General features: G+C 37.4%; 1 protein-coding gene and 1 long non-coding RNA gene across 3 annotated transcripts; one reads left to right on the forward strand and one right to left on the reverse strand.

Moving 5' to 3' along the window:
• The first annotated feature begins 901 nt into the window (after positions 1-901).
• spred3 (sprouty related EVH1 domain containing 3) lies at positions 902-15,682 on the forward strand. 2 transcript variants are annotated; one of them, XM_008426461.2, is made up of 6 exons: positions 902-1,331; positions 5,826-5,991; positions 9,379-9,547; positions 9,623-9,684; positions 10,527-10,685; positions 12,821-15,682. In XM_008426461.2, the coding sequence occupies exons 1-6, from the start codon at positions 1,321-1,323 to the stop codon at positions 13,799-13,801; spliced, it is 1,548 nt and encodes a 515-aa protein (XP_008424683.1). In that variant the 5' UTR covers positions 902-1,320; the 3' UTR covers positions 13,802-15,682. The 2 variants fall into 2 exon arrangements, with proteins under 2 accessions (XP_008424683.1, XP_017163559.1); XM_017308070.1 differs by lacking the exon at positions 902-1,331 and having other exon boundaries at positions 5,832-5,999.
• LOC103475066 (uncharacterized) lies at positions 4,002-7,957 on the reverse strand. Its single transcript, XR_535278.2, has 3 exons — positions 7,916-7,957; positions 5,116-5,235; positions 4,002-4,600 (listed from the first exon to the last, which is right to left on the reverse strand). It is a non-coding gene; the product is annotated as an uncharacterized LOC103475066 (long non-coding RNA).
• Positions 15,683-19,306: the final 3,624 nt, after the last annotated feature.

Below are 19,306 nucleotides of genomic sequence, written 5' to 3' on the forward strand. Positions count from 1 at the left end.
ACTCCATTAAATGGTATAAAAAAAAGTTATTTTCCCCATACCGGCAAAATAATCACCATTTTAAGCTATAAAAAATTTATAGTATTTATATATATTTTGAAAATTTGTAATAAAATATGTAACTTTGGTCATTTTTGGAGGATCAATCAAAGGTTATTCATGTTTTACGAATACAAATGCATGCCACACTTTTCAGATTTACTATTATTCATCCAATTCACAATTAGACATCACCTTCTTTTAGTCAATTAGACACAGGCTCCCGAAAAAAGCGCATTAAAAAAGTTCAGGAGAAATGAATTTAACTGTTGAATGAAGTTCCTACTGCGCAGGCGCAGTAAGGAGCGCCGCCGGTCGCTCTCCGCTTGGCTGAAACCTTCACTCCATTAATGACTGTTTATTTTCCTCCTACATGCAATCTTCAAACATTTTTTAAAAAATAAAACAAAAATATTTAGAGATATTTTTAAATTTTATAATAAAAATATATTGTTTTTTCTGAGTATCAATTCATGTTTCATGAATATTAACACATGCCACACATTTCAGATGTTTTATTAATTATCCGTCTCACAATTATAAATTACTATCTTTTGGTTTATTACATAAAACCATTGAAAAAGTCCAAAAGGAATTAATTTAACTGTGTAGAATGAAGTTCCTTCTGCGCATGCGCAGTAAGGAGCGCCGCCTGTCGCTGTCCGCGGTTCTGAAACCTTCACTCCATTAATGACTACAGGAAGTTATTTTCTTCCTGCATGCAATTAAAAAAAACTAAATAAAAATAAAGCGAAAATATTTATAGATAATTAAAAATTAAAAAATAAAAAAATCTGAGGCTTCTGTCGTTTTTTTGGAGGATCAACCAGAGGTCATTCATGCTTTATGACACCAGCAGATATAAAAGCAGCTCGGCTCTCATTTCCGATCATTTACAGTGTGCTGTGGGAAAGTGAGCGGCCCACCAAGAGCGGAGATGCTGTCAATGATTAGTGCGGATGTGCTGGCACAGGGCAGGTAGAGGGAGAGGAAGAGAGGGAGGAAGAGGAGGCAGGCAGGCAGGAGGGAGGGAGGGAGGGAGGATGCTGCCAGCGGAAAATGGCTGCTGCAACCTCAAGCCTATCCTGATACACCGAAACGACATCAAGGTGGAGAGAGTAAGAGAGAGAGAGCGAGAGAGAGAGGAAGATTAGGAAAATGAGAGCAGATGGAGAGAGAATGTGAAGCGAGTCTGAGTGTTTCCTGAAAGGAGGAATAAAAAGAAGAGGGAGAGAGGAGAGCCTGGGGTGGGCTGCTGCAAGCGGCGGGCAACACCGAGCCATGGAGGGCGAGTAAGTCCTTATTTTTATTCCTTACATCCCTCATTTCCACAGGAACAAGCGGCAGCAGCATCCTGGGCTGTTGGCGGTCGGCGCTGTGCAGCTCAGCGAGCAGCCGAGAATAAAAAACACCATTACGTAGTCCTGGATCAACAGCATACACCCCACAGCCGATACATCCACGCCACTGTGGGACGAATGTGCGGCCACATTCATGCGGGAGCCGCCGCTCGTTCATCACACGCCCGAAAACGGAGACACACACACACACACACACACACACACACACAGTGAGAAAGAGCGCGTTTTAAAAGCCAAACCCGAAGCCATGCCACGGTTCTGATTCTGCTGCGCCTTGCTTTAAAAACAATCACGAAATCAGCCAGTGTGTAAAATGCATGAAGGGGAGAAAGGAGGAGGAAAAAAGAGGAGTTTAAGGGCCAGCATCGCGTCATTAAAGTGGGATGAAGGAGGGATGGAGGCGCTGTGATTTTTATCAACGTGTCTCGGGGTTTCATTATGATTTTTAAAGCCAAACTTTATGAATGAAATGTGATTTTTTTCCCTCTCTCTCTCCCTCCCTCGCTCTCCCTTATTCTCACCCCTCCTCTCATTCTTCCCTTTTCTAATCGGCCCCCTCCCCCCATCTCTCTCGTTTCCTCTCTCCATCCTCTCACCCACTCGTTCTTCTCTTTTCATTTCTCCTTCGGATCCTTCTCTCGTTTCCACCTTTAGGCCCGACTCTTGTTGCTCTTACTGTTGTGCTTCTTGTGATTATCGCCGTTATTTCTGCTGCATGTCTGAAGGCGCAGTGCGAACACGAAGCCCAGTCCCATTCATAAAAACATATAACATAATATCGGGGTGTGTGTTAATGAGTCCGCGCAGCAGGGGCGGAATGGAGACAGAACAACTGCAACAATTTAAGAAAATAACAATCAAATAAAAACAAACGAGATGTGAGAATATGGAGGGAAAAAATGATGAATTTCTGCCTGGATTTCATTCATATGTTGGGGGGGGAAATGCGGCTCTGAATTATTCATCCGAATGGCGAGTGTGCTGCTCTTTTATTTATTTATTTTTGTCGCTTTGCAAGAATGCCTGGGCCTCTGATGTCGAATGGGTGCGTTCATTGATACGTCTCTATGTGGGAAACACTCATTCTTCCTCCCTCCTCCCAGTCCCGTCCTCCTCGGCGGACTCTCTGTCCATTTGCTTCCACATTTCTCAGCCTGTTTGTTACAGATTATTGTGTTTTTTTTTAGTGGGTTGGGGGTAAAAATAACGCGTCAGAATGAGGAGAAAATGAACTTGGGGGCCCTTTAAAGCAACACAGACAGAAATCCAGCAGCTCTTTGTGTGAATGCTACCATGTTGCATCTTCATTCATACAGAAATCCCCATGGGTGCGTTTTTTATTGGTATTTATTCAACTGTTTCAGGATTTATTTGCACTGTAAAACGTGAGTGTTCAACAACAACATTTTTTAAAAATTTAATTGCAAGAAAAAATGTGAAATTTGTTAGTTTGATTTGGGAAAATAAAAAAGCATCCAGTGAAGCACCCAGAAAGAATTACATGCTTTGGAAATAATTTGGTATATAAATGAATATTTTTAAATATACATAAAAAACATTTAAGAGCCCACTGCACTGAACTGCACTGAAAACCTCCTGGTTTTTCCACCAAATACTGATTTCTGAACTCTTCCTGAGTTAAAACACCAGAATTGTTGTTTCTAAATGAATATGAACTTGATTTCTTTGCATTATTTGAGATCTGAAAGCGCTGCTTCTTTTCTGTCATTTTCTGCAAATGAATACAATATTTTTGTTTTGAATTTCGGAGAAATGTTTGTAGTTCATAGAATTAAAAAAACAACGTTCATTTCACTCAGACATATACATATAAAGAGTAAAATCAGACAAAATGATAACCTTAAGTTTTCTCTTAATGTTCTCCAGAGCTGCATATATCGTATGAATGTTTTACTTGATTTCTTTAAAGGTGGACAAGTCCTGTAAAAAAATTTTAGTTGATTTTGGGTCCAATTTCTGTGAAAACTTGGACAAAACCAGCTTGTTTTCTGTGGATTCACATTATTAAAACATTTCTTCCTGTCTATATTTGATCTTGAGTTCATAAGCAGCTTCGTTTATAAATGCTGTTTCCTGAACGACGTTTTAAGTTTAAATTACGCATTTCTGAGTGGAGTAAAGCACTTCAAACTCTAATCTGGTGAAACAAAGAAACTGACAGATTTTATTTAAAAAAAAAAGTCATAAACAGCACTTATAGATCACTGCAAAAACACAAAATTTTATCAAGTATTTCTGTCTATTTCTAGTACAAATATGTTAGTTACTTGAAATTAGACTAAAAACTAACATTTAATAACTTTTCAGCAAGACATAGGAGCTTATTTTAAGTAAATAACTCTTAATATTGATGAAAAAGTTCTGGCAGATTATTTCACTTATAAAAATGAATTTTTCCCGAGTTATAAATGAAATAATCTGCCGAGAACCAGAACTTTTTCATCAGTATTAAACACCTATTCAGTTAAAATAATCTCCTGTTTCTTGTTTAAAAGTTACTTATGAGTTAGTTTCATCTTATTTCATGTAACTAAGATATTTGCACTACAAAGTAAAATTACTTGGTAAGATTTTGTGTTTTTGCAGTGATTCAGCTTTAAGCTGCAGCTCAGTGCTGCTTTTGTAAACATAAGAAATTAGGAAAATGTTTCGGTTGCTTTTAAAGGGAGAAATATATCAATTTAATTCTGTTTTTCATAAAACAGCTGGAAGTCATGAGGGAAAGACGTAAAAAAAAAAAACAAAGAATCTGATTACAAAAGTCTGCATCTATAAAATAACACGTTGTTATAATCACAGTTTTTATTGTTGGTGGGATTCTGTCAGCATCCCAAATCCACAGTTAGTCTCACTAAACGACCCAAAATGTCTGATTCTTCAGGTGACGCCTCTGATTTTCTGGCCCGTTTAAATCTACTTGGTGACGTTTTGTTTTACAGTTGTGGTTCAAAGTTTGAGTTTGGTTTCATCAGAACCTTCTGGGAGATTTTACTCTGGACGTTTTCTGGTTCTGTCTTGTGGTTGGTGTAAAATGTAGGGAATAGCCAATTGTTTTAAATGTTTCTGTCGGTTCTTGGATTCCTCCACGCCCAGTTCCTGTTTCAGCTTTACATCGAGAAACTGGAGAAACAACCAATTTGGACGTTTCCAGAATTTGCTCCAATCTTCTGTGGAGAAATCTGAAATTTATTCAAAAAGGTGGAAAAAAAAAACAATATTAGCTTAAAACTTTACACTTAAACAGATTATTGCAGCATTTTCACGTTTTGTTACTGATTTGTTTGTTTTTCCGTAGAATTTTATTGGATAAATGTCACATTAGATCTGGAGAAATCATCTGTCTCATTTGTTTCATTTTTTCACCTTAAAAGCCTGAGCAGTGTAGACCTACATATATGTAGATCAAAAATAAAAAGTGTGAGAAAGAAGAGATAAATGTGACAAACTGTGTAACCAGAGCAGATTATCTGAAAATGAAAATATTCAATAAAGGAAATGTTCAGCTGTTAAAGAAATGAAATCTCTGGATCATAAAAAATAGTTGATGACTTCCAGAGGAGCAGGATGTACACTGAAAATAAGAGTTTTAGCACTTCCTGTCCAGCTTCCTGTTGGTATTAAACAATAAACAAGAACATCTTGTTTATGGTTTCTGTCTTAAATTAAACACATGAAAGTGAAACTAACTACATACGGCTTAGTTGGCTGCTGGTCTCCATCTTAGTTTCTAGAGCTGAGATTGAAGATTTCCTGCAGAGCTGGTTGTTTCTTAATGCCCAAATTTGGTCATTTTTTTCTGTTTGGTTACTTCTTCCTGTCAGTGAATGTAGCTTCAGCTCGATCAAAACGTGTTTTTCTTCATTTAAAGTCATTTTGATTATCTTAAACAGCAGCTCCCAAATGTTTCCTCAAACAGCATCAGACAAGAAATACAAAATATGTAAAGACATTTTCTGAGCTACAAATGTTTAAATAAAAATTTAGCTTAAATTTCTGAAATTAAGCTAAAAAATTCAGTTTTATTCTTGTGAATTTAATTTTTTTGAAGCTCAAAAATGTCTTCAATTTTCTGAGATAAATCTCAAAACTTAAGGAGTTTTTTGGTAGAAATTTACTCTCCTTTCCTTCTTTTTGTTTTCTATCAAAAATAGGCCAAATATGCCTTTTGTTCTAATTGGTAGCATTAATATTTTGGCTGTTGCAAAATAACAACGCAAAGTAGTAACTAGAGTTGGGAATTTATGTTTAAAAAAAAAAAGTAGCGCTGACGTTAGCTTTAGCATCAAAACAAAACAAGTATCTAACCTAATAAAATATGAACTATATGTAATTTCAACATTTCTAAAACTGTTTTTAAGTGTTTATTACTGTCTAATCAGCGCTTTGTGCTCTGTTTCCCGCCAGTGTGCGTGTTCGTGCGGTGGTAATGACACGTGATGACTCCAGTGGCGGTTGGGTGCCCCTCGGAGGAGGCGGGCTCAGTCACGTGGTCATATGCAAGGGGCGGAGCCTCGACGGCAGGGGGCGCAGGGAGTACATCATCCGAGGAGAGCGCCTGCGCGACCGAGCAGTGAGTGTGTGCGTGTGTTACGGAGCCACGTCAAAGCAAGGGTGTCCAAGGTGTGGCCCGCGGCCCATTTGTAGCCCTCAGAGTGATTTTGGGTGGTCCCCAACTGCAATTCAAACTGAAACATATTTGGCCAACAGATGCAGGCGGAGAGTTTTAAAATGATTTTCTTGCAAAATTATTTATCTTTATAAAAGGTAAAACCACGTTTATCCAGAGACTTTTTCTAAAAAGCCAAATTTGCTGCACCTAAATCAGCTTTATTTATTTATTTATTTTTCATTAAATTTGAGTAAAAATAGGAAGCATTTTGAAAGAAAGTGAACCAGATTCTGATATTATTATTGAAAATAAGTTATTCAATTGAGCTCAAAATAAACTGAAAGCTAGATGCCTTTTTTTATACAGTGAAAATGCAGAATCCACAATAGCAAATTAGACTCTTTGTAGAGAAACAAAAGGAGTAAATTTTTTAGCTTAATCTCAGAATTTTTATTTAAAAAAAAAAAAAGAAAAGAAAATTCTGATTTTAAATGTTGATTAAAAAAAAAAATTATACTCAGAATATGTCCAAAAAATTTTCTGGAAGAATTTTCAAATTACTAAATTTCTGAAGTTTTAGGTGGAAATTATTATTATTATTATTATTATTATTATTATTATTATTATTATTATTATTATTATTATTATTATTATTATTAATTAAAATGGCCCTAATGCACAGTCATAAAAATCCATTTCAAGTTTTTTATGTACAATAAATTAAACACAACAAAATCTTGATACTTTATTTGCTTGATTTTACGTTGGGGTTTTTTGACCAATGACTCATTTTGAGTAACTAATTTTGGCTCAAAACGACAAAATATTTGGACTTTGAGACTCTAGTGACATTCAGAGGAAGGTAGGAGGGCCAAGAGTAGCACTACTTCAACATATTTTTACTGAAGTAAAAGTAAAAAGTAGAGTAAAAAGTATTTGGCAAATGACTGATCAAAACATCAGTAATTTAATATGAAAAAAACATGTAATTTGTGTGTTATGTGGTCAAAGGAAAACCATATCATTGCATTTATGTTAATCAAATGAAACCTCAGTGTTTCAGCTGTTTTGCCGTTTTCTTTCAATTGTTCCAGATTTGTGGTGTGTAGAAGCTGAATGCTGCTTCTCCTTGTTTGGTTCTGGTTCTGGGAATGCAGACCAGAACCAGAACCAGAAGACCTGAGAGGTCTGGAAGGTTACTATGACAACAGCAGCAGATCTTTTATGTATTGTGGTGCTAACCGATCAGTGATTTATAAACTAACAGCAGTATTTTAAACTCTATTCTCTGAGCTACAGGAAACGGCTTTAGAACTGGATGATGTGCTCCAACTTCCTGGTTTTAGTCAGAACACCAGCAGCAGCGTTCTGGATCAGCTGCAGCTTAGGCAGATCTATAAAAACACTGTTGCAGTAATCGAAGCGACTAAAGATAAACTCATGGATGAGTTTCTCTAATGCTGAAAAGTTAGTCCTCTAATCCTGGAAATGTTCTTGAGGTGAAAGAAGGCCGACTTTATAACTGTCTTTATGTGGCTCTGAAGGTTCAGAGTCCATCACTGCACCTACATTTCAGCCTGATCTCTAGTTTCAAGACATAATAACCAAAGCCACATGCTTCGCCATTAGCGTAAGGTAATTACTCGTACAGGGTGGATTTAGGACAAATACAGGAGAAAGTTGGGACCAACATGGAAGCTAAACTGGAATCAATTTGTAGCTAAGACCTCCATACAGTTGGAAGGACTTGGATTCAGGCAACCAAATGGGTCCCAAACACCCAACCTGTTGTGAATTCAAGCCCATTTAGTATCCATCCATTCTGAATAAAATAAAATTCTTAAAGTGGCAATATCATGTAAAATCGACTGTTTTTTATATTTACCTCATGTTATAATGTTATTCCATCATTAAAACACACCTGGAGTGCTGCCTTGATTCTTTCATGCATGTTTGAAAAAATCTTTTAATCTCCATGGCAACCATTCAGCTGCGGAAAATGCTTGGGTGAACCTAGCCCCGCCTTCGAGGCGCAGCTTCTCCCCCATTCAGCTCCTTCAAACTAGCCAGCAGCAATTAGCAAACACCTGTTGGAACTGGGAATCTGCTGATTTCATTATAGGAGCTACTTCTCATTAGAACACTGAGAAATAAAAGTTAAAGGGTTAATAGAGGAGCCGTGTTGTGATGTGATGACTTCCAGGAGACGGAGTTTCAGAAAGAGAAGGAGTTTTTAAAGAGACAGAGGTCCAACATCATGGCGTTAAATCAGGTAGTCAATTTTTTAAGCCATATTGATATATGCAGCATTTTTTAACAACTTAAGTTGTTACTCCTCTCGAGTTAAATCAAAGCTTAACTCAGTTCTTGGTTTTCAACAGCCATTTATTGTGGACACGTCTTTCAAAGTCCCCAAAAAATGCCGTCAGAACTACAAAAAAGGTAACACAAACCTAAAAACCTGAATCAGTTCACAATAAATGGCATATTTACATAAATAAAAGATACAAATAAACAAAACTGTACCTCATTAGCCGCATTGACTCCAGAGGAATAAAGCTTAATTTCTTACAGCTTCTTCAGCTTGAATGCCCATGTGTCTCTAAGTGCGCCAGCCAATGCTTCCCTGGGCAACACACAGTCCGTGGAACAAAACAAAAGTTCCCCCTCCACATTTGAATGTACACATAACATAAATTCAATAAAATCACCTCACATTTAAACTTAACGTTTTACATTAAATAAAATCTAACTACTGCCACCTTAAACCAAACAACAACAAAAAACAAAAAATAAACCAGATGCAGTTGTTTTGACAGCAGATACATAAGTTAACATAGTTACTTGATTTTGTTATGAAATTGCGTTATGTCTGGAAAAATTGTAACACTTCCCCTTTAAATAGTTATTTGGTGGAGGAATCAATGTTGATGGTAGGAACGGAGTGAAATCGACTCCATTCCTATAAAACGGTTTGTTTTTGGTAGATTTGTGTTTGACTGAAAGAATCCACTTGGATACTTTATCTGTCTGTTGTGAAACAATTTAGTTTTTTAACCGATTATTTTTACATGCATATTTTTTATTTAAATAAAGAAAAACGTGACAAAAGAAAGGGGGTAGGATTAAATAGGTTTACTCTTCTGCCTACATCCTTTGCAAACAGTTATATAAATATTTATCACAATATTTGAATTGTGAATGTGAAAATGTTTGATATAAATAAACTAAAACTAACTACATTCACATCTTCTGTTTATAATTTGTTCAAAACCTCTTATGAATCACATGCAGAACCCACTTATGCACGCTGAGCTCAATCTGACCTCTGACCCTTGCTGTCTGCAGCCAGTGCTGGAGTGCGCGGTCCAGAGGGGGCTGGTGTACAACAAGGTGAATCCCATCTTCCATCACTGGAGAGTCGAGGATCGGAAGTTCGGCCTTACGTTCCAGAGTCCTGCCGACGCCATCTCCTTTGAAAAAGGGCTGCAGACCGTCTTAGACAAACTCGACAGAGGTACACCTGCACAGACACCAACGTCTTCATTGTTTTAATTTTGAACAATCCTTCCAGCTTCTTCTTTTCGTCCAGGCTCTGACTCGCCATCGTCGTCCACGCCAGAAGAGGTGGACACTGAAGACGACGGTCAAGCTGTGAGTTTTTTGGTTCGCTGATTGTTTTGCAGTATCCGACAGTAACACAGTATATTTACTTGACTGCTGTATTTAAGTAAATGTTTTGAGTATATCTATTTTACTTGAGGGTTTATATTTTTGGAGTACTAAGACTTTGAACAGCAAATCAGAGCCATGCTGAGAAAATGAAAAAAATAAATAAAATAACAAGAATAAGGTGACTTTATTCTAAAAATAAAGTGACTGTAATTCTTGAACTATTATTTCTTTATTCTCATAATTTTATGACTTTATTGTCATAATATGATTTTATTATCATATTGTTTTGACTTTATTGCCGTGTTTTTATTACTTTATTCTCATAATATTACGATTTTATTCTCATATTATTTCAACATTATTCTCATAATTTTATGACTTTATTGTCATAATATTATTTTATCTTCATATTATTTTGACTTTATTCCCGTTATTTAATCTTATTTTTCTTAGCATGGCCCTAATACTCAGTTTCATTTGGGGGCGGGAAGAGGGGCATTATGAATAGCAAAGAAAAAAATGAAATCAATTCTTTTTTAAAAATTGCATTTTTATGTGTTGTAGACGTTTTGTAGTAGAATGCATCAATATGTCAATACATCATGTGACTATTTCAGGAAGTTACAAGATTCTGTTCAGAAAATAACACAGTGATGTTAATTTGAAAATATAATACTAATTATATTTTCACTGATATTAGAAAATATACTTTGCATGCCTAAATATTTTTTAAAAGTAAATATGAATCTCAATATTTACGGTACTTACTACGTTTTGGTAAGTAAGTACCGCGCATGCGCGTGACGCCCAAACTCTGCCAGTCCCATACAGGAAGCGAGTCGTCGTCAAACAGCAGAAAGGAGATGCTTCCCAAGCCGATCACCATAGTGACAAGCGAGTCCTCCTCCACCTGCTTCGTGCGGCCCGAAGAGTTCAGCTTTGGACCCAGCCATGCCGTCACCACTCACACACCTGCTCAGGTAGATCAAAGACAAACTTTCTTCTTCATAACCACGTCTTGGCTCGTTCCTCTGCTGCAAATGTACGCAAAACTCTGTGGCTATTCCGCTAATGTCGAAAAAAAACACAATTTCGCAATAAATAAGAAAAGCGATTAAAATCACACGTAAATAGGTTTCTTCTTCTTCTTCATCATCTTTTCTATTATGGCGGATCATAAGAAACTAGAATGTGTGCAGTCAACTGTTGATCACGTGACTTGCATGATGCGACGCGAAAAATGTTTCTCTTGCAGTTTTGCGAAACAGTCTGAAGCCGACACAGCAGAAAAAGCTACCTCAGCTTTTTTTTTTTTTTTAATTGGCGTTTTCATTAAGCAGATTTAGTTTTCGTAATTTCAATTTTATGGTCGACGGTAACACAGCTAACAACTACAGTTGGAGAAAAAATATAGAAACAAACAACAAATAAAGAACGATGAAGTTCTTGTACTCATCCAGAAATCCACCTCTGGATGTTGCTGTAAACATGCCAAGCCAATAGGGGGCAGTGTTGTGCAAAATTTAAATAAAATTGTTTCAAAACGGCAACAACTTCCTGTTAGGAAATAAACATGGCGACACTTCAGGGCGTTCATTTGTGTGGAGAGATTTATATTTTGAGTTACCTTTAACAGGATATTAGAATATAGAGTTAATAAAACACAATTTGATGCTGATTGGGAATCATGTAAAAAAAATTATGGATATTTTGGGGTATTATTGGTCGCATGATCTCAATATATTTATGTTTATGTACGTAAACATAAATATTGAGTCTCCATTTTGGTTAGTTTTTGTCAATAATAATTTTTTTGTGTTTGAATGGCCAAAACACATAAAAGTTTATTCATTTTCCTAGATTATGTGTGGACTAGGCCTAAAGGAAAGTCTCTCTTCCTGGAAGCAGAGCATCAAAACATGAGGGATGACTCAAGACTTTTGCACCAAACTCCATCAGGACATTGTGTCCTACAGACCAGGATCAGAAACCGATGCCTCAGAGGGACATCTCAGGCAGTTTTGAGTTTCCTCAGATGGAAGCCTTCTACATCCAGAGCTGCAGTACATCGTGTTCCTGACTCACTGTGTAACCCTACACCGTCTGCACTACACCGACTCCCTGTAGCTCAGAGAATAGACTTTAAAATACGGATGTTAGTTTATAAATCACTGAACGGCTTAAAGATCTGCTGATGTTGTATCAACATTCCAGACCACTCAGGTCTTCTGGTTCTGGTTCTGCTCTGCATCCCCAGAACCAAACGAGGAGAAGCAGCATTCAGCTTCTATGCACGACAAACCTGGAACAAACTTCCAGAAAACTGCAAAACAGCCGAAACACTGAGTTTCTTAAAATCAAAGCTAAAACCCCACCAGTCTAGAGTTGATTTGATTGGTAGGAAATGGAAGATTAGGTGTGTTTTCATTGAACACATAATTCTGCAAATTGGAATTTTGAAAATAATTTTTCAAAAAAACAAATTTTTTTGACAAAGAGTTAGGATGAGATGTTTTTTTTTTGGCTGTATTTAAATTTGTGTATTTTGCAAAACTGCGATGGAAAACAGTCACTTTGCATCACATGATCAACAACCGGATGCTACCACTGGTGGAAAAGACAAAGAAGACAACAGGAAGTGGTAGATATGAGGGAAACCACAATCACACTGCATAATTAAAGCACTTATAAAACATCTAACAGACACAAGGTAGCTGAGAGAATTTAATATTTTTACATATGCCTTTATTTTTGTTAAATAAGGGTGTTGAAGATATAGAATTAGTTACATTTGTGGCTGCACCTCAGTTCAGTTTATGGTGTTAATAGACAGAGATGATAAGCTACCAATAAAACGCTACAGAAGAAGAAGGAAGTGGAAGAAGGAGGAGGAGGAGGATGATGGCGGCGCTACGTGTTTTTAGTGACTTATTGCATGAATAAACTTATGCAGTGTGATTTAAATTACAAATTTTATTTAATGGAATTGTGTTAGCGGAAGTGATCAATGTGTTTGATGCGTCTTTGCGTGATAATTTGGCAAAATGTAATATTTATCGTTTCTTGATTAGCTGCTGGTGCAAAGCACTTTGAACAAATAAACTTGACTCCACAGATCCACACCAGGCCGGGACAGCACCAGCTCTCTCAAATGACCACCGTGTTGAACCCGCCGGCGCCTCCGCCGCCGCCTCCTGCTCCACCCACTCCTCCTGTGGGGCCCCCGGCCTCGTCCCCTCTCTCCCCGCTGTCGCCCACCATTTCGCTGCTGGAGGAAGGAGATCTGCGCAGCGTGGACCCTTGCAAGGACCTGTGGGGTTCTCGGGGTTACGAGGATTACAGACGCGCCGGTGCGACCAGGACTATGGTTGGGGGCCTGACGGGCGGCGTGGTGGTCGGCAGCGGCGGGAGTCTGCAGGACAAGTCGGAGCTGTGCGTGGTTCGCTTCGAGAAGGAGCTGGCGGGCGTGGGGCCGGCCGGCTGCGAGGTCACCGTGAGCCTGGACAGCAAAGCCTCCCAGCGCCTGTCCTCGTCGTCCCCCACCTGCATGTCCATGCCCAACGCCGTGTCCGGAGTGTCCTCAGGTGCCGGCTCGCCGCAGGAGCCCGGCAAAGGATCGCCGTCCCCCTGCTGCATCCACGCCTCCCGGACTCGTAAGCGAGGCGGGGCCGGCGGCAGCGACCCGGGCGCCATCTCGCCCGACGACGACAGCCCGTGCCCCCAGGCGTCGTCGTCGTGCTCGTCTCGCTGCGTCTACTGCCGCTCGGTGTTCAGCGCCTCGGAGAACGGGCGGGGCCGCTGCAGGGACGCCCCCGACCCGGCGCTGCACTGCCTCCGCCAGTGGACCTGCGTGTGGTGCGCGGAGAGCCTGCTGTACCACTGCATGTCGGACTCGGAAGGGGAGTTCTGGGAGCCCTGTTCGTGCGATGACTCAATGGGGGGCCACCCACACCCGCTCTGCTGCGCCCGCTGGTTGGCCCTGCTGGCCCTGTCGCTCTTCGTGCCCTGCATGTGCTGCTACCTGCCTCTGCGCGCCTGCCTGCGATGCGGGGAGAGGTGCGGCTGCTGCGGGGGGAAGCACAAAGCGGTCCGATGAGGCCAGGCTGAGGGGCGGGAGGGCTTCTCTGGACCGGGTGGAACCGAGCACCTGACGGCGGTCCTCCAAAGCCCCGCAGCTTTCCACTGATTTCAGCTCTTTCTCTTTTCAGCCGGGGGCCTTCCTCGACGGTCCAGGTGCTCTGCACTCTGACTGGGCTCTCTGGGAGTCATCTGGAGCCTTCGTAGTGGATTCACTGGGGGAGCGCACTGCAAAAACACCAAATCTCCCCAAGTGTGTTTTTTTGTTGTTGTCTGGTTTCTACTGCAAATATCTTAGTACACTTTGTTGGTTTTTCTACTTGTATTACTGCAAAATACAACCCAGGTGCTTAAAAAAAACACCCAGCCATTTTTTGGAGTCTGGAAAATGAATCCTTTCAAAAACCTCTATTTGACGGGTGTTACCAACCCCAGCCCATCACCTAGCAACGCAACTCGAGCAGGAATGGTGAGCTGTTGAATGGGTTGCTGGAAAACAAATGTTTTGTTGCTGACGTGCTATTCAGAAACCACTTGCCACATTCCTGTTGGTTGTGTAGGAGGCCCTACGTCTGCTTTTCAAAGATGTTTGTATGGTCACATAATTTCAGCCATTTTTACGTGCGATAGTAAAAGTTGATTTAGTGGGTGTGGCCAGCAGCAGCTTGCTTGGATTTAAAGTGACAGAGTCCATAAAACAACTCATTCTGAGCAGAAGAACTGACCAGACTAAAATCACATTATCTAAGAATTATTTTGTGGAAAAAATATAATGAACATGATTTATAAAGTTCATACCCCAAAGCATAAAAGTTCAACTTTAAAATAAGACAAAACTAACTTACAAGTAACGTTTCAGCATGATATTAGGTCTGCAGTTAATTATTTTAGTAATCGATTATTCTAACAGTTAATCGGGTTATAAAAACATTGACCAAGCCAAAAAGGCTTATTGTGTTTATTTAGACGTCAATGTCAAAAACATTCTTAAAAATATATTTCATGTGCTTTTAGTAAAGGCATTTCAGATTTCATGAATGTCAAATTACTTTAAAAAAATGAAATAATAATCCAGGAGTTCAAATCTTTTAAAAAACAACGAAATTGCCCTTTAAAACACTTTTTAAGCTGCTAATCTTTTATATTTTCCAGCATCATTAGCCGCCAGCAGCCACATATACATAGCGCTAACACTCTCTGCTAACTAAACATGCAGTTACTCCAAACCTGCAACTAATCATCAGCTTAGTAAACATTTATTCTCGATTAATCAAATAATCATATAAAACAGTTGGTACATTCTGCAGATTTTTTATTTAACCACTTAAAGTTATTTTATACAATATTAGACATACATAAAATGCCAATAAACAAATGATTGTAGGGCTGATTTGTTTATTATTGTTACTGTTTTATTAACAGACTACTAATTGAATAGCAAAAACTACTACTAATAAATTTGACAGCACTTGAATCAGTTGAAACTAAAACTTGAGAAGTTCTGAGAAGAACATCTTTACAGACAGAAGATTTTTTATCTTCAATGCAAAATGTATATATTTTGTGTACAGGTTTGGCTTAATTACCTCTCTGAGTGCGTTGCTCTTTCAGCGAACGGCATGTTTTAGAGTCTGTATACTCAAGTTAACAATTAATCAATTACTAAATTAGTTAATGATTAATCTATTCATTACGATTAATCCAATTATTAATTTCAGCTCTACAGTGTATAGGAGCTTGCTTTAAGACAATAAATCCTTAATATTGATGAAAATATACTAGTTCAACTGGCAGATGTTTACACTTATAATAAAGAAATTTTTCCTGTTAAGTAAAATAATATACCTGTGGAAATAGTACTTTTTTAAAATCAATATTAAGGAATTATTGACTTAAAACAAGCTCATATATCTTGCTGAAAAGCTACTTGTGAGAGTTTTGTCTTATTTCAAGCGTACTAAGATGTTTGCACTAGAAACTAAAAATACTTGGTAAGATTTTGTGTTTTTTGCAGTGTGGCTGATTTAGCTGTCAGCTTGTCAATGACGTTAGCAAAGAAGCAAAGGAGGAGAGTTTGCAGAGGCAACAATGGTGTGTACACTGTTTCAAATGTCCGTTTGTTTTGGTTTTTTATTTAGAAAGAAAATCTTTAAAAAAAACAACAACAAAAGATGTTTATATATATGATTGTTATAATTTTAATTGGTATATTTTATTAAATGTAAAACACATCGACGGAATCCCCCAAAACACACACACACACCAAACACACCACATATTCACAGAGCTTTTGGGGAAATTATTTGTTTCATGTTGAACAGACGTCACCCTTTACCTCTAATTTTACCTCAGATGTTTCTCAAGCCTGGGTTAGAGATAAAAACAAACGGGGGGGTTCAGAACGAGAAAGCACAAACGTGTGCAGTCTTCATCGAACATCTGAGACCACGAGCTTCGTCTTCTAGTTGAAGAGTAAAATGCAGACAATTATTGTTGAGGGACGCTGCAATGACAAATACAAAGACTTATAAATCATATTCTGGTTCATAATATTTCTTAGTGCGCTGAATTTTGTTTCAACAGAGCCGGTCCAAAGTTTTCTGGGGCCTTAAAGTGAACTTTTAGGGGGCCCACTTCCTGTTAAGCCCACCAGCTACTACTGATTGTTTCAATCAGGGCTGTTTCCAGCTTGGGGGTTTTGTTTAGTTCATCAGAGATGCTCCACTAAAATTTATTACAGTTAAAATTACACATCATGATGTGACTTAAACTAATTAAAAAATGTAATAAAAAAGAAAAAAGTAATCTATAAGTCAATAAAAAATATTTTTAGTGAATTTGAATAAACAGATCTGCAGTCATTAAACTTCTTTCCATAATTATAAAATTAACTAATCAATGAAAAAAACACCAGCCAAAGTTAATCTTTGCAGTTTATTCTTATATATATATGTAAAAGATTTTAGTTAAAATTTTCCTGAGATGAGGCTGAACAGGTAGATTTGGGGCCCCCTGGTGGTTAGGAGGCTTTAGTTCGCCTATAACAAGAAACCTGATTTCAATACATATTTGGAAGCATTTTTAAAAACATTAAAAATAACTAACTTTGGCCTATTTGAAAAGTGATCATGTTTAACTATTAGTTAATTGCAAATTGGGTATTTTTGGAACTATAAGTCGCATTTATGAGGGAAACTTAACTGAGCACAAAACTTTCTAAAAATATGTTTTGACCCAGTAGTTTGTACACAAACACGAATCCATTGTTGATTAGTCTCTGTGGAATAATTTCTAACTTTCTGTCATCCAGAACTGTTGGTTTTCATTAGCAGTAAGCTCCAAACACGCTGCTTGAAATCTATCACTCCGTCAGTGATTAATCAATATCAGAGTTTAAATATTGAAATAAATTAACTTTGACTATGTTCTAATTAAACAGTACTGTAATAAAACCTTCTAGAGAATTTTGTTTAGATTTACAACTAGTAAACTCACCAAGTGGTAAATAAAAGTAAATTGTGGCAGTTAAATAATTTAACAATTCATAAATTGCTATTATGTTGAAAAAAGGGATTTCTAGATAAATGTTCAGGTTGTGAGCTGAAGTATTTTTGTGGGCCCCCAGATTGTTTTTGTGGTCCTAAGGAGCGGCTCAGTTTGCTTATGTTTTGGGCCGGCTCTGTTTTTTAAGTAGTAAACACTTATTTGCCTCCATTTCACCATTAAGTTTTGATATGAATCATAAAAACTGGTCATCCCACTCCTAGTGAATCAGACAAGGTGCTGAAATAAATTAGTTTTGTCATGTTCGTGATTTTTTTCCTCCTCTGTGGGGCTAAAAAGTAAAACAACCGACTAAACATCCACAATTTTTTTCTATTCTGCAGAAATGTTCCAATGTTATTTGGCTTAAATTGACCAAATATCTGATAGCTGCACATAAAGACTAATTTATCCCAAAGTATTTTTAAAAGTACATTGGATTCTCCGTATTTTGTTTATCTGAGGCGTTTTCTTCATTTAAATTCATGCAGTTTGTCTCAGTCCCAGCTTCAATTAAAATGTTTAAAGTCAAAAGATTTCCCACAGAATACGAAGTACTTCAGTGTAAAAAAGGAAGAACTCAAGTTATGGGAATGTTGGACAGTAAATAATGAAGATTATCCAATATATCGAGGGCCAAAAGAGCCACAATTCAATATAAAAGTTGAGAAATAAATATTTATATAGGTGATAAAGTAAATAAAACTGAAAAACATATAATTACTTAAGATTTATATTTAAGTATTTCATAGTGTTGTGTTGCAGCACAGTGGGATTTTCTTTTATCTGTCAAAGTTTTTTTTATGAGTCAGTCAGTGGGCGGGGCCAACACAGCAATGTGCAATCTGATTGGTCTGCAGTTGAGTTGCTGTGCAAATTGACCAATCAGCTTTAGGAATCTATTTGTTGAAATGGCACTGCTAAACTGTAGCACAGGAAATATTAAATAATTAGATAGTGAAATTATTATGATTGAACATATATAGTAATCAGATTTCAGTCCCTTATTTTTACATTTAATTAGTTGTGTATTAAATTATTAGCATCTAATAGTTTTATTTAATTGCATTTAGTTTATTCAATTACCACAGATATAAATGCAATCTTAATCTTAAAACTCAGATTAAAGTTCTTATGATTTGCACTTAATTGTGTAAATATATATGACACATTTAACTATGTTATTCTGTAATTTATAACAGTTCTATTAAAATTATCACAAAAATCTTTAAAAGTGAATACAATTTTAATCAACATTTCAACTGTTGATGCAATTAAGATTTTAATAATCAGATACACTTGTTTATGCAATTAGTACATTTAATTAAATTATCACAAATAAAAACTTATACTTTTTGTTTCAACTATGAGTATATTTTTCTTAATTTTAAATGATTATATTTATAAAAAAAATATTAAAACTTGAATTCAAATTACTTAAATTATTGACATTTGAATAATTATGCATATTTATTCATTTAATACCTGATTTTAATTTTATCTTAAACTATATTTTTATGTATTGGATAGTGGTGTTTTTTGTCCTCGATACATAAAAACTAATGAGCACCAAAGAATAAAAGTCCCAAAAGCCTGCAAGGGTCTGTGGATTTCTGAAATCCAGGATTCCCATAAAAATAAAAATAAAAAACATTAAAATCATTTTTGGCAGAATGAGACTTCCAGAAGCTTAGATTTAGAGCTTTTTTGTTTCTCTTCCCCAAAGTGACTTAAAAACAGCGGGGTTCACTCAGGACACGCTCACAACGAACGCAGAAACCAACATCCGGGTCTCAGAGCCCGATCGTAAGCGAACCGTTAGTTTGAGGCACCGACATCATCTCCAATCGAAAACGAACAGTTCGTATTGACGAACTGACGCTCTCCCCAAACATCCGGGTCTCAGTCGGTTAGCCGATCGTGATCAAACCGTTTGACACCGTAACCTCAAACAAATATCTGGGTCTCAGCCGGTCACTCC

The sequence above is a fragment of the Poecilia reticulata genome, linkage group LG13, assembly GCF_000633615.1.
Source record: "Poecilia reticulata strain Guanapo linkage group LG13, Guppy_female_1.0+MT, whole genome shotgun sequence".
NCBI lineage: Eukaryota > Metazoa > Chordata > Actinopteri > Cyprinodontiformes > Poeciliidae > Poecilia > Poecilia reticulata.